Here is a 15,524-nt window from a genome sequence, read left to right on the forward strand (position 1 = left end):
CATTTCAAGGTACGTAAAGGCACGTGCAGATCACGAAGCATCTGTTTCAGCGTCATAAAAAAGTAGCGAAAATGTGTTGTTAAAAAACGTTGATCAATCAAGACAGGAAATCGGAACAGGCGTCGACCCTGCGGCGGCGTGCCTCCACCGGCTCATTGACTATCTCGATGACTTCTAGCAGGCGCTCTTTGTGAACCTCGGACATGCTGAGGGTCAGAAATATAAATCTCAGTGCCCTTCCACTCTGTGAAAAAGGATGACCAGCGAAGCTGCGTATGTGAATCCCTTAATGGCGAACCGCACCTCCACCGCGGGTCGGCCCGGCATTGCACCATCTACGGGATCGGCCCAGGTATAGGGAGTTTTTTGCTCACGACACTAAAATTTCCTTCGACGGTAGAGGCATACAGCTTCTCTGTAAAAGCGTGGGCTTGTGTAGCTGTTCAATCATTGCGAACATGTTCCGCTTCCTCTGCTCGCAGTAGCACCCCATAGCACGCTGTCCTCGAGTTGCTCAAGCATAAGTCTCTGAGGAACGCAATGTCCGAGTTGACGCACTTTTCAACGAAGCTGCGCTCTTCCGAGAGCTTCTATGTCAGCGCCAGGAAACGGTTGGTGTGCACAGGGTGGGAAAATAGCTTATAGAGCGATAGCTCTACTACTCCTGGTACAGATCCAGAAAACGCCTGGTTCCGTAAATGTGACCTTCAAGCTCAGCCAAGGTCAAACTGGGACTTAGCCTGCCACTACCGTTGGCTGCCACGTACACCGCTCGGGCGCCCACATCTTGCAAGCGATCTGCGATGTATACAAAGTGCGCCTATTGCTGGTAGCTTCGTATGCGCTGTGCTTTCGATGCTTAAGGCGCCTTTATATTCCGACGTTATCAGCGCGCGGACTAGCCTCGTAGACGCCGGGCGCGTCGGAGAGCTTCGGCCGCGTCCGATTACTTTGGCCGCACCATTGCGCCGAACCAATGGTCGAACTAGACGCTGTTGTTCTCGCCAACGTGGCGTAACATGTGCGAGCGTTCATGCTACATTGGATTATATTTAGGCTTGTAGTTCGCGTGGAAGCAAGACGCTGCAAGAAGGTTAATTCGCTCGCTGCTGCTGCCACGCCAAGCAGCGTTTGTGTGCTGCGCCGCAATGGTAGATGTGGTGGTTGCTGACGGCGCCGAGTAGCGCCTGTGTCCTTTCCCAAAGCAAGAAAAACCACCCTAGCACTCTACAAAGTTGTTTTAACCGCGTTCAACCTCTGCAATTTTTTTAATCACCGTTCCTAGCGAGGAAACTACCACCCGGTGTTCCGCAGTCGACATGGTCTGGTCTTACGCGTGCCACCTGGCTCGGTGCAGGTAGTACGCCAGCATGAGAGGCGAGAGTTGCATGACTGAGCTCGATTGACGATGATGCCTCGACCGCGCTGGCAACGCGAATCTGACCCAGCGAGTCAGATTGGTAGACACCACCAGCCCCGCGGCGTGGGAGTGTAGATTGATAAAGACACTCAAAGAGCGCCTGAAGTTCGCAAAGAATTCTTCGCTTAAAAAAAAACAATGTTAATATGGAAACACCACCCCACCGTCATGGCTCGACAGTTATAAGCCTGCTCCACGTCCGCACAGCGCTGCCAGCAAAAAAGTACCGCAAGTATTCCAAAACATCTGTTCCAGAATCTGTTCCAAATTAACGCAAAACTGTTCAAAACTATTCGAAATTGTTTTGAAGAACGTTTTCTATAAGGAACAAACAACAATTTTTGTTCTGGGTGGGTTTTGATTTGGAATACGAACTTTTTGGCTAAATATTTTCGGTCAACAATGAACAACCGGAAGCAGGTATCATTGGTTGGTTTAAAGCAGAAACACACTATAACGAAGAACTTTGGCATGCGACTCACTGTCTTTTGAAAAGCTAGGTCAGGGAAACGGACCGGCGCAAGATTTTCTCCAGCAGTCAGGTCACATATATGATCAAATTTAATGTACCTGCATGGTTAACATATCAGGGCTGCAGTCAGTACAAATTTCCAGACAAAGCGATGGGTCGCTAGTCTTGAAGCCCAATTCCGAATTTCGGCTTGTTTCTCTCATACTGCCGATATAGTTTTCGCAAAATATTTTTTTTATTTTCGTTTATTATGCTTATTCTCGTTGCCTTTTGCCGATTTACATAGAAGATAAAAAGTGCTCTACCTGAATTTGTATGTACCGTCGTTTATCATGCATCCATGCTAAGAAACTACAACGAACCGATTTATATATGTCACTTCCCCCGTCCATTTCGAGCACAGTCACTTTAAAGCTCCGTCAGTATCCACTGAATATCGCAGAAGAAAACACTGAGTCATCGTGTCACTTATCCTCAAGGAACGAACGTGCTAATACGCAATGACAGCAATGACATTGCATTTCTAGGGCATTATAATTTGAAAGCATCGCTGTTGTCCACCGCCTTCCGATCTATCATAAAAATGGCCTTACGAACAGAAGTCCTCCCCCGGGACTTCTGTTCGTTCTGATTTCGTTCCCTGCACACACGTAGCTAATATCAAATAACCTAAATGATTCCACGTTTAATCTGATTAGCATTCTTATGAACTTCACGTAGTTTACTGTCTGTCCATACGTGTTTGTTTGTCCGTTTCTAACCTTTTTTCACTGCAACTTGGGTCACTGGAAGTCCATAGTCCTATGTGTAGGCTATCGGCCTGCTGCGCTGAGGAATCGGGTTTTGAAAGCAACCGTCGTACCGGCATAGGTCAATCGGTATGAACACTGCGTATGCGCTGGTCTTCAATGAACCTCTGTCACGCCAGATTGGGTCACTAGGTGTTTGTCTTTAGGTATGTGCAGCTTACAATGTCGAAAAAAAGAACTGAAATTTTTCAGTGCCAGGAAGGGGGGAAATCAAAACCGCATTATGTATACTACGGTAATATTGTCTTAATAGATATTCAGGCACGCGCCACGCACATACTTTGCGACAATGCCACTAGATGGCGCAGCATGTGCAGAGGAAAGTAACTACTGAGCAACCACTATGAGTAACTACTTAAGAGGAAAAAAACGAAATCAGAAAAGAACCAGTTTACGATAACTCAAAGGGAAGCTCATTACTTTTCTAAGCGAGATCGGGATACCTTAGAACACGCGCCTATAAAGCGAGATATGAGAAGGCAGAAGAAGCATGTGCTTGCTGCGGTAAAGCTAGGGAAACGATGGAGCATGTTTTATTAGAATGTGAAGATATCTGCCCAGCGGTCGATTTAGGCACCACTAGCCTCCTTGAAACCCTTGGGTTCAGCAAGAGCAGGGTAAAAGTAAAGTTGTCCGCAATAGAGATTAGTAATAGGTGATTGGAAGATTGGTGGAAGGAAAGTAGGGAAACGGCAAAAAACGGAGAAGTACAAAAGCAAAGTTCGCAATAGGGGATCAGAAAATTTGGTTGTGAGAGTTCATAGTGTTTTTTCCTTTTTTTCTTTTTTTACCTAGGTAGGACATTAGCAGTATAGTGGCAAGAGCTTGGTGGCGCAACTAACCGCCCCGTTCCAAAAGGGACGCTCATAACATCCATCCATCAATCCAAGCGCGATAGAAACGCCCGGCTGCAGCACACGCCACTTACGTGCCAACGTTTCAGAAGTGGGAGTACAATGTGTCTCTACATTGCTTCTACGCTAACGGCATGATAATAATGGATCCATTGACGGAAGATTTTTCGAGAACTGTGATGTGCGGCACACGCTACACGGCAACCTAACCTTGCTTAAAAGCAAACATGCACTTGCTCTTTGAAAAACACACAAAAAAGCTAAAGAAACACCATTTGGTTATGGTATATGACTGTTGGTAATCTGGTGCTTCTGTGTGTCTGCACTTCTGAGCCTATGCAATTTATTTTCGAGATTCTGCCCGTTTTGCACTAAAAGTTATATATACTAGCTTTATTATTTTCTTTCATTTGTTCCTAAATTCTCATAAATTTGTTTTCAGTAATGTCTTTCTTGAATTCTAACGTACTAAACTGGGCTTTTCTTTCATTTACTTTATATTTCGTGTGTTATTTTGATATACTCTGTCAATCGCCAATTCCTCCGTGTAGATAAGTTGCACTCGCTTACAGGCTGTACATGCGCCGCAACCGTCCTCAACGCTCGGGGACTGCTTCGTCTTCGCCCCTACCTGCGTGTAGGTCAAGAGGCGGGCACCCCTCTCAGTGGAATAATAAAGTTTTCAATCAATCAATGAATGTACATGCGCATCATGAAACCATGTGGGCCGACTGAAGGAAGAAGGAGAAGAAGAACAAGATGTCTGAAGCGAAGCACGATGCTACCGAGGAATCAACTACGGAGTCCGTCTGTTCGTGCTGCAGCAGACAGTCCATCAGCGACGTTCACGTCGTGACAGACGGCGTCCTGCAGCAGATGGGCGTCCACCATCGAAAGCTGGAAGAACTCGTCGGCCTGAACGATGGCGAGTTCCGGGCACCAGCAAAGGCCGTCGGAAGCTCGTCCGTGGAAAAGTCAGCGTCGTCAGGTGTAGGGACGCCAGTTGAGCCGAAGCGAGCCGTATCGTTCAGCGAGCCTCCCAAAGACTCTGAGGTCACGTCGATGAGCAGTGCTGCTTCAACACGGGGCGAAGGGTCCAAGTCCAGGAGGCGTGCCCTGGGAGTCTACGTCAGCCATTTGCACGTGAGCCGACGACCGTCATCTACCCGCAAAGGTATTCGCGCCTCGGGCTTTGGCGGTAGAGAAACCCACGGGTCGCTTTAGGGATACATGGAGAATTCCACCTATGGCTAAGTTTAGTCATAGGACGCATGGTAGATCTCAGATCATACGGGTGCACACGGGCGTAAAAAATGAAAAGCGATTGAACGGTTAAATGGAATTCGAGCAAAGACAATGTTTTCCTGAGGTAGTTGAGGTCGAGAAAAGGGCGGAGTCGCAGCACACGCCATTCTATCGCGTTACCCGTCCCTGACTAAGGGTGTAGGAGGAGCGTCACGAGGTCGCGGGATTTGATCCCGCGACCTCGTGCTTAGCAGCGCAACACCAAAGCAACGAATCAGCCGTGGCGGGCGCAATTTCTTTTCTTACTAAAGTTCACATTTCTGACAAATATTTTTCCGTCGTTTTGCTTTATATTGTCACGTGGTGGTGACGTTCAAGAACACAGTAGCAATACTGTGAAGAACAAAACTAACTTTTATTGGGCGAACCTGTGCCCACAAAAACAGGCTACACTTATAGCACAACGATAGCGGCGAACACGGTCGGCGATCGTCGAAAATCTGATCAGCGGGTAAAGCGCGTCGGCTTTTATAGATCAGCCGTCGAATGTTCCAGATTAACCGATGGGACCCGCGTGTCTTCCACAAAGTTCTACACTATTCGCGTCACGCGATAAAATCAGATAACACAAAGTTCGGCGACAACAGACAGCGGATAGAAGCATCGAAAACTTTCCAGAAACCTCTTTTACATGCAGGCGCGTCCTGCGCTGCACGATAACATTTGTTAGGCGGCCAAACGTGGTCGCCCGATAAAGATAAGTACACGTGTCATTACCCCCCTCTTAAAAAGCATCGACCCGATGCTGCAAACAAACGAAAGTAATAAATAAGCACTCGTAGCAAAGAAAACAACAAAATAAGGGAAGTTCGTTAGCGTCCGTAAAACGGTTTAAGACGCACCACGTGGACCACTTCAGGTCGTGCGCGGCGCCGCTGTGAATGCGAAATGCCGTCTGGCACGACCTCATAGTCCAGTGCGCCAATACGTCGGATGACCTTGTAGGGTCCGAAATAGCGTCGCAGTAGTTTCTCACTCAGTCCTCGTCGGCGTATCGGGGTCCATACCCAAACACGGTCGCCGGGCTGGTACTCGACGAAGCGTCGTCGGAGGTTGTAGTGTCGGCTGTCGGTACGCTGCTGGTTTTTGATCCGTAGGCGGGCGAGTTGTCGGGCTTCTTCGGCGCGCTGGAGATAGGTAGCGACGTCAAGATTCTCTTCGTCAGTGACGTGCGGCAACATGGCGTCGAGCGTCGTCGTCGGGTTCCTGCCGTAAACCAACTTGAACGGCGTGATCTGTGTTGTTTCTTGCACCGCCGTGTTGTAAGCGAATGTTACGTACGGCAGGACGGCATCCCACGTCTTGTGTTCGACGTCGACGTACATCGCTAGCATGTCGGCGAGGGTCTTATTCAGCCGCTCCGTAAGACCATTCGTCTGCGGATGGTAGGCCGTTGTCCTCCTGTGCCTTGTCTGGCTGTAGTTCAGAATGGCTTGAGTGAGCTCCGCTGTAAAGGCCGTTCCTCTGTCGGTGATGAGGACTTCTGGGGCGCCATGTCGCAGCAGGATGTTTTCGACAAAGAATTTCGCCACTTCGGCTGCGCTACCTTTCGGCAGTGCTTTAGTCTCAGCGAAGCGGGTGAGGTAGTCCGTCGCCACGACGATCCACTTATTTCCGGTTGTTGACGTCGGAAAGGGTCCCAGCAAGTCCATCCCGATCTGCTGGAATGGTCGGCAAGGAGGCTCGACTGGCTGTAGTAATCCGGCTGGCCTTGTCGGCGGTGTCTTGCGTCGCTGACAGTCTCGGCATGTTCTGACATAACGGGCGACGTCGGCTGTCAGGTGCGGCCAATAATACTTTTCTTGTATCCTCGATAGTGTCCGGGAAAATCCTAGGTGTCCAGAGGTCGGATCGTCATGTAGGGCGTGCAATACGTCTGGACGAAGTCCTGACGGGACAACAAGAAGGTAGTTGGCGCGGACTGGTGAAAAGTTCTTCTTCACGAGTAGATTGTTTTGAAGCGTGAAGGAAGATAATCCGCGCTTAAATGCCCTGGGGACAACGTCGGTGTGCCCTTCCAAATATTCGACGAGGCCTTTTAGCTCCGCGTCTGCCCGTTGCTGTGCAGCGAAGTCTTCCGCGCTTATTATGCCAAGGAAGGCGTCGTCATTCTCGTCGTCTTGCGGCGGCGGGTCAATGGGGGCGCGTGATAGGCAGTCGGCATCGGAGTGTTTTCGTCCGGACTTGTAGGTTACAGTGATGTCGTATTCTTGTAGTCTGAGGCTCCACCGTGCCAGTCGTCCTGAAGGATCCTTTATATTCGCTAGCCAACACAACGCGTGATGGTCACTGACGACTTTGAATGGCCTGCCATAAACATAAGGGCGAAATTTAGCTGTAGCCCAAACGATGGCGAGGCATTCCTTTTCGGTCGTAGAATAGTTGCCTTCCGCTTTTGACAGCGACCGGCTAGCGTAAGCTATCACCTGTTCGACTCCGTTTCTCCTCTGGACTAGAACGGCACCGAGGCCAAGGCTACTGGCGTCAGTATGGATTTCTGTATCGGCGTACTCGTCGAAGTGCGCAAGTACCGGCGGCGACTGCATGCGTCGTTTGAGTTCTTCAAATGCGTCGGCCTGCGGCGTTTCCCACTTGAACTCAACATCACATTTAGTTAGACGTGTCAACGGCTCGGCGATGCATGAAAAGTCCTTGACAAAGCGCCTGTAGTAGGCACACATGCCAAGGAATCTACGCACTGCTTTCTTGTCGATGGGTTGCGGGAACTGTGCGATTGCAGCTGTCTTTTGCGGGTCTGGACGGACACCAGATTTGCTGATTACGTGGCCTAGGAACAGAAGCTCATCGTAAGCGAAGCGGCATTTTTCCGGCTTCAGAGTAAGCCCTGACGACTTGATGGCTTCTAGTACTGTCGCAAGCCGCTTGAGGTGATCGTCGAAATTTCCGGCGAAGACGACGACGTCATCCAAGTAAACGAGACAGGTCTGCCACTTCAATCCTGCTAATACCGTGTCCATGACGCGCTGGAACGTTGCAGGCGCCGAGCACAGTCCGAATGGCATAACCTTGAACTCGTAGAGGCCGTCTGGCGTGATGAAGGCGGTCTTTTCGCGATCTCTTTCGTCGACTTCTATTTGCCAGTAGCCAGACTTGAGGTCCATCGATGAGAAGTATTTAGCGTTGCAGAGCCGATCCAATGCGTCGTCTATCCGTGGAAGGGGGTACACATCCTTCTTCGTGATCTTGTTCAGTCGACGATAATCGACGCAGAAGCGTAGGGTTCCGTCCTTTTTCTTTACCAGGACTACAGGAGAGGCCCACGGGCTTTTCGACGGCTGGATGATGTCGTCGCGCAGCATTTCGTCGACTTGTTGCCTGATAGCTTCACGTTCTCTCGTCGAAACTCTGTAAGGGCTCTGGCGGAGTGGTCGAGCGCACTCTTCGGTTATTATGCGATGCTTTGCGACTGGGGTTTGTCGAATCCTCGATGACGTCGAAAAGCAGTCTTTGTATCGTCGAAGCAGACGTCTGAGCTGTTGCTTCTTAATCACGGGGAGACTTGGATTTATGTCGAAGTCTGGCTCGGGAACTACGGTCGTCGGGGTAGATGCGACAGAATCGGAGAGGACAAACGCATCGCTGGTTTCCTGAATTTCCTCGATGTATGCGATCGTCGTGCCCTTGTTGATGTGCTTGAACTCCTGGCTGAAGTTTGTCAGCAACACCTTCGTGTTTCCTGCGTGCAGTCGAGCGATCCCTCTTGCGACGCAAATTTCACGGTCGAGCAGTAGACGTTGGTCGCCTTCGATGACGCCTTCTACGTCAGCGGGTGTTTCGGTGCCGACCGAAATGACAATGCTGGAGCGAGGCGGGATGCTCACTTGATCGTCGAGCACCCTCAAGGCGTGGTGACTACGAGGGCTCTCCGGCGGTATCGCTTGATCTTCCGACAGCGTTATTGACTTCGACTTCAGGTCGATGATTGCGCCGTGTTGGTTCAGGAAGTCCATGCCGAGAATGACGTCTCGTGAACACTGTTGGAGGACAACGAAGGTGGCAGGGTAAGTCCGGTCATGAACGGTAATTCTTGCCGTGCAGATCCCAGTCGGCGTAATCAGGTGTCCTCCAGCGGTGCGTATTTGAGGGCCTTCCCATGCAGTCTTAACTTTCCGCAACTGGGCGGCGATGGGTCCACTCATGACGGAGTAATCGGCTCCTGTGTCTACTAAGGCGGTGACTGCGTGGCCGTCGAGAAGCACGTCGAGGTCGGTGGTTCTTTGCCTTGCGTTACAGTTAGGTCTCGGCGTCGGATCACGGCTGCGTCGTGTTGAACTGAAGCTGGAACGTCGCGTCGTCAAGTCGTCTTTCGTCGGTGTAGTCTTGGCTTCCTGACTTCGTCGGGACGGCGGCGTGTCGTCATTAGGTCGTCGAGATGGTTTCTTCGTCGTCTTCGTCGGCGGCGGAGGATCTTCGTCAGTTCGACGAACAGCAACCGCACCTCCATCGGTTGCTGCTTTTAGTTTTCCGGGTATGGGCTCGCAGAGCGGCCCCGGGCTGGGCCAGTGTATGGTCGGCGCCGCGGCGACAGGTAGCGGCCTGGTGATGGCGAACGCGACGGTCGTCGAGAGCTCCACTGAGTAGCGGCGAGGTAATCGGCGATATCGCGGGGGCGTTCACCTTGCTGCGGGCGCGGAGCGTTCACGGCGAAACCTCGCAGTCCCATCTCCCGGTATGGACATCGTCGGTAGACGTGACCCGCTTCTCCGCAGTGGTAGCACAGCGGGCGGTGGTCAGGAGCGCGCCAAATGTCCGTCTTCCTCGCGTAGGTGCGCTGGGCGACGGGTGGTCGTGCTGGCGGTGGCGGCGGCGCACGACGGAACTGCGGCGTGACAGGGCCCTGGCGCGGTCGCGGAGGGGGACCTTGACGGCGTGCGACGGCGGCGTAGGTCATCGCTTGCGGCTCAGGCTGGGGTGATTCAGGGGCTACTCCAAGTTGTTGTTGGAGCTCCTCACGCACGGCGTCGGCAATCGAAGCCACTTGAGGCTGTGATGATGGGAACAGCTTTTGTAGCTCCTCCCGCACGACAGCGCGGATAGTCTCGCGTAGGTCGTCGGTGGCCAGTGACTGAACTCCGACGTAGTTTGTAGAGTTCGTGCGGCGGTCGAATTGCCGATTTCGCATCTCGAGTGTCTTCTCGATGCTGGTGGCCTCGCGAAGAAACTCGTCGACGGTCTTCGGTGGGTTTCGTACCATTCCGGCAAAAAGTTCCTCCTTCACACCACGCATCAGCAGGCGGACTTTCTTCTCCTCGGGCATTTCAGGGTCGGCGTGGCGGAAGAGACGGCTCATTTCTTCCGTGTAGATCGCGGTCGTCTCATTAGGTAGCTGCACCCGGGTTTCTAATAGCGCTTGGGCTCGTTCTCGGCGTACGACGCTTGCGAATGTCTGCAGGAAGCCGCTTCGGAAGAGTTCCCAGGTCGTTAAGGTGGCTTCTCGGTTCTCGAACCACGTCCTGGCCGCGTCTTCCAAAGCGAAGAAGACATATCGCAGTTTGTCGTCGCTGTTCCAGTTGTTAAAGGTAGCGACTCTCTCGTACGTCTCAAGCCAGCTTTCCGGGTCCTCGAAAGTTGAACCGCGGAACGTCGGGGGTTCCCTGGGCTGCTGCAACACGACGGGCGACGCTGGGGTTGCCATTGGGGTGGACTTGGTGGCAATCTTCCTGCTCGTCTCAGGTAGAAGTCCGTGCTCTGGGGGCAGTCCTTGCAGTCGGCGGCTAGCACGCTGGTCTTGCGCGATTTGGGTTTTATCCTCGGGCTTCGGGCTTGGATCGCGGCTTTGCGGGGGCGTTCGGTACATGAACACACAAGCACCTCCACCAGATGTCACGTGGTGGTGACGTTCAAGAACACAGTAGCAATACTGTGAAGAACAAAACTAACTTTTATTGGGCGAACCTGTGCCCACAAAAACAGGCTACACTTATAGCACAACGATAGCGGCGAACACGGTCGGCGATCGTCGAAAATCTGATCAGCGGGTAAAGCGCGTCGGCTTTTATAGATCAGCCGTCGAATGTTCCAGATTAACCGATGGGACCCGCGTGTCTTCCACAAAGTTCTACACTATTCGCGTCACGCGATAAAATCAGATAACACAAAGTTCGGCGACAACAGACAGCGGATAGAAGCATCGAAAACTTTCCAGAAACTTCTTTTACATGCAGGCGCGTCCTGCGCTGCACGATAACATTTGTTAGGCGGCCAAACGTGGTCGCCCGATAAAGATAAGTACACGTGTCAATATGATCATCACACTCACTGGCGCGCAGAGAAAGTCCCTCTCTGTTGCAAGTTCTCTTCATTATTATATGGTCCAAAAAGTCCAAACAATAAGTGACTTTTTTCATGCTCGTAACATACCTGTGGGTACCAAGAAGTGACTTGAACAGCAATTGCGTCATTGGGCTGTTTTCAGGCTTTAGGAAAAAGTAAAACCCTTGCTTGGGGCTAGTTGGTTCATGCTTGAATGAGTAAAGACCAAGGCGCAACAGACCAGCACAGAACCATGACAGTCCTCTCGTTTGTGTTGTTCTTCTGTACTGGTCTATTGCGCCTTGGTCTTTACTCATTTAGGAGATTACTGGAGCTGAAACTGCTACGGAGAATACCGCTTCTCTTCGTCTTTTTTTAATCATTTGCTCGCGTATATTTGTTGGCGTTACGCATAGCCAAGTATTCATACCAACTACGCTGCACGTATTTCAACCCTGCTATTCGACGGGCTCTTGATTCGGGAAGTTGTTCGCTCTCCGCAGTGGCCGGGACTCTCGCTGGATACGCCAATCTTGACAGTGTGGTGTTTCTGAAATGGCAGAGAACATCGTAGTTGAATAGCAGCATGTAGGTAGTCAATGAGCGGTCTACGCTCTAGCTACTGGTTGGGGAACCTAGGTCCACTATTAAATGAACACTGTGAAGAAGAATCAGTGGAGCTGTAGTACTAAATTAGCCTTCTACAATATTATTAAAAGCCCCATTCACCGTGACAGGAGGCTTCGTAGGCAAGAAAAGACAACAAAAAGAAAAGGCGAGTAGCTACGTTGCCTTGAAGCTTCCGCATCGGCTAGCCATGACGTCATGGATTTTGAAGTCGTTAGCTAGGACCTAATCAATTTTCCACCAATAAAGCTGGAGTGCAATGTATTCTGAAAGAAGCAAAGATTCATTTTTATTCCTGCAAGTTTGAAAAACGTTTACACAATGGCCAAAATACGCAAAGATACTTTAAATCTGTCAGGACAAACTGAGGCACCTAGAGTGCAAATCTGGACATTAAGATGTTCTGCCATATTGTCAAATATGCCATCTTGACAGCTGTTATTGGCCGATGGAGCTGCTGCAGTCTCTCTCATTCTCTCACAAGTTCCTGTGGCAGTGAAGGAAAGGCTATGGAGAAGTGAATAGCTTTGTACAATTTCGGCCCGCTATCTCTCATTCGCTTGGGTTTTGAGGAACGTCCTAATGGGGTGCTCTGGATTAACCTGGACAACCTGGGCCTTTTTAGCAAGCACACAGTGCATATTACACAAGCGCTTTTTTTTTTTCATGCCGTCCCCCTGGGGACGGGGCCGTCACGGCCGGTGTTCAGCAGTGCAATGCTGTAGCCACTACATATCTTGATTATTACTGCAGCCATAATAGTAGGAGTGAGAATACCCCTATGAGTGTTACATTTGAACGTTATGTTTTTCTCTACTAAATGCGAAACTTTCATAAGCAGCGAAACGCTACGTTGATTCAATATAAGCTGCACGAAACCGAAACTGAAACCGAAACTGCTACATGCTCGGCCTGACAGCTTGGCGAAGCAGCACATCTGCATAAGCTCTGTCTCTTCCATACATCCAACGTCCTTGCGACAAAAAAGTTCTCTGCATACTCATTTCGGTTCACAAACGAAACAGGGAGTTTTGCTGTCTTTCTTTTTCTGCGCAGCTGTTAAAAAGGTGAGGCGGAAAAGGAAAAAGAAGAGGGAAACCTTGGAGGCTTCGCCATCGTCGTCCAATCAGCGACTGCGAACCGCCCTTGGCCCATCACTAGGCTCGTTCGGCTTCTTCGTGCTCTTTGTGGTCGGCATGGCCCTGGTGCTCGCCTACGCGATCGCTTTCCGCGGCGGTCGAGTAATTCGGCGACAGGAAGGTATCGCAGAGGAGTCTGTCAACGGGACTGTCGCATCTGGATGATTACCAATTGTGGCTCGCGTGGTATATTCGAAGAAATTCGCAAAATAAACTCGAAAAAGTGTTTTTTCTTGGCACCGCTGTGATCAGTGCTCTAGTTGTGCTTTCCTGGTGAATGAACAGAAATCTGAGCCGTTGTATGGGGCAGAATAAAACATAGTATGACCTATACTGTAACTTCTAGCAGAACAAATTATGTAAGGACAGGAGGGCCTAACCCCCAAAAAGCATGAATAACGGTAACAAAACGAAAGTATCGGCACTCGTGATGCAAAGAATGAATTAATGGACAATTTATTAGAATGGCTGGCTCATTAGGCCAAGGTGGCGAAGGGGTTGTGGGAATATTAAGCGCAAAAACACTCGGGCAGAACTTCTTTCACGATGACTGTCAAAATAACGTAATAATGTAATGTCAAGTCATCAACGAATTCTAGCAACAAATGGTATTGGTGAAAACGCATTTATTCAGAATATGAAGTCGTACTTCTCAGATTTCCTATTACGACCACGGCGTGACCTCGTTGGTGGGACGACTACGGTATTACAAGAGTCGCATGACAAAGCTGGAATGACAAGGACGGAATAACCACGACAGCATGGCGACCACTGTATGACGGCGATGTCATGACAACGTCGACATGCCGACAACGGGCTGACGTATTTGAAACGATCACGACGATGGCATAACCACAATGTTATCAACGCCTGTAAGGCGACGACACAGTCGTTGCATTTCACGGTTTCCGAAAGAACTTGTGTGATTTCCAGCTGGCCAAATTCACCCACTACATATTGCATATTATCGGGAGGAACCTGCACATCGACATTTTCTTCGATATTCGAGAGCTTTTGACAAGGGGCTGCACAAGCTCTTACTCAAGAAAAAGTATTTATCCTTGAGCGAGAAAGAAAACTGGAACAGGAAATAACTGGAAGGACCTGCAGTTTGCTACCCTGCACAAGGGGAAGGCCAAGGAGGAAAGGAAAGACTGACAGAATAGTAGATAAATAAAGTAAAAGGGCTAAAAAATATTAAGCAGGTTGGGAAGTTCTGTGAGAACTACAGTCTTTCTAACAGGCCATTCGTGTGTTTGACAGGCTTGTGGCACGACGAATGTATAGTCTGATGCTACAAAATTACCCGCTCAAAAACAGGCCGGTCGTCTGGACAGGTCAGCGCGGTCGCAAGGTCATTTGTGTGCCCTGTATTGACGACAGCGACAAGGGACACCCGTGCGATATTTCTTGCACGACCACAGTCAGTACAAGCAGCGCTATCTTCCCTACCGATGCAAAATTCAAATGATTTTGTGACGGCGACTACAAGCCCAAGTCTGGAAAGTGCTGCTTTCTCGGATCGGGTTAGTGCAGGTGGAAGTCGAAGTCGAAGACAGGATTTATCTCGATGCCAGTGTTTATTCTGGGAACTTGGTGTGTTCCACAAGGATTGTGTGGAGTAATTCGCAAAAGCACCCGAAGTTTCACTCCTGCATCTACTCTTGTCAGCGCAATCGTTTCCTGGACGATCTCTTCATGAGAAGATTGAGCAGCTTTATCGACATGTTTGTTGCCCATTACGCCACACTGTGAATGTGTTCCCTAGCCATGTCGCACAAGAGCTAGGAAACCACTGAAACGTGAAATCGTGTCCTTGATCGATGAAATGTGAGAGCGTTCTCAGGTTTCTAGAACTAGTATTTCGTAAGGTCCGCGGCGTAAGGCGGAAAGCAAGCACTGTAGAGCTGCTACAGAGTAACTAAAAATCTCCTTTCTTTATATGGTTCCTCACTAATTAGGCGCCATGTGCTACAGAGAAAAGCAAGCTTCACGGCTGTCGTTGTGGTCCGGCGAGAGGTTTTAAAGCTCAGGGTGGTGAACTTCACAAGAAAAATCAATTAACGCGCAGAACCGTCCACGCTGCTTGAACCATCAGTTAATACATCGCTATGATTGTTGTATGCCTCGTACCATAAAAACTGAGAAAGTTTCTTGAGAGCTGGTGAAGAGAGTTGTGCCTTCTTACGTACTTATGATGCTATAAGTCAAGCGTGCGTTTGAGCTAAGGACCAAGGGGGAATCAGAACTCCCCCAGCAGCTGTATAATTTGATGAAAGGTGCACACGATCAGGCCATATCGTCCGACAAAAGGTGACGCGCGGTCGGTCTTCTGGTAGCCAGGTGCAAGCAAGGTGCCTGGCTTGTACTCTGAGCGCTTGCACGACAACGTGAGTCGGTGATGGGTAATCGTGCGCTATTTAAATGGTTTCTACTGTTGGTTCACATCATGACAATGGGATATTCACATGAATTAAACTGTTCCTATCCTGGTACACACAATACACTTCTACAAACGACGACGGCTAACCTCTCATCCGTTAATAATTTAATAATTTTTATATGTGGCAACGACTACCTGCTAGCACGCGTTGCAAACTAAATCTCTTTTGCAGACGACTGGGT

General features: G+C 49.9%; 1 protein-coding gene across 1 annotated transcript; it reads left to right on the forward strand.

Moving 5' to 3' along the window:
* The first annotated feature begins 4,144 nt into the window (after nucleotides 1-4,144).
* LOC129380272 (uncharacterized) lies at nucleotides 4,145-13,105 on the forward strand. The gene is made up of 2 exons (XM_055061067.1): nucleotides 4,145-4,729; nucleotides 12,817-13,105. Exons 1-2 carry the CDS (start codon nucleotides 4,315-4,317, stop codon nucleotides 13,062-13,064), a joined length of 663 nt encoding a protein of 220 aa, XP_054917042.1. The 5' UTR covers nucleotides 4,145-4,314; the 3' UTR covers nucleotides 13,065-13,105.
* The last annotated feature ends 2,419 nt before the right edge of the window (nucleotides 13,106-15,524 follow it).

This window comes from Dermacentor andersoni, chromosome 10, assembly GCF_023375885.2.
Source record: "Dermacentor andersoni chromosome 10, qqDerAnde1_hic_scaffold, whole genome shotgun sequence".
NCBI lineage: Eukaryota > Metazoa > Arthropoda > Arachnida > Ixodida > Ixodidae > Dermacentor > Dermacentor andersoni.

Excerpts from the sequence above, each read along its gene's own strand:
- LOC129380272 (XM_055061067.1), top strand. The coding sequence starts at position 4,315 with ATGTCTGAAGCGAAGCACGATGCTACCGAGGAATCAACTACGGAGTCC. Across the intron at positions 4,730-12,816 it reads ACCGTCATCTACCCGCAAAG|CTGTTAAAAAGGTGAGGCGG; the intron begins GTATTCGCGCCT and ends TTTTCTGCGCAG.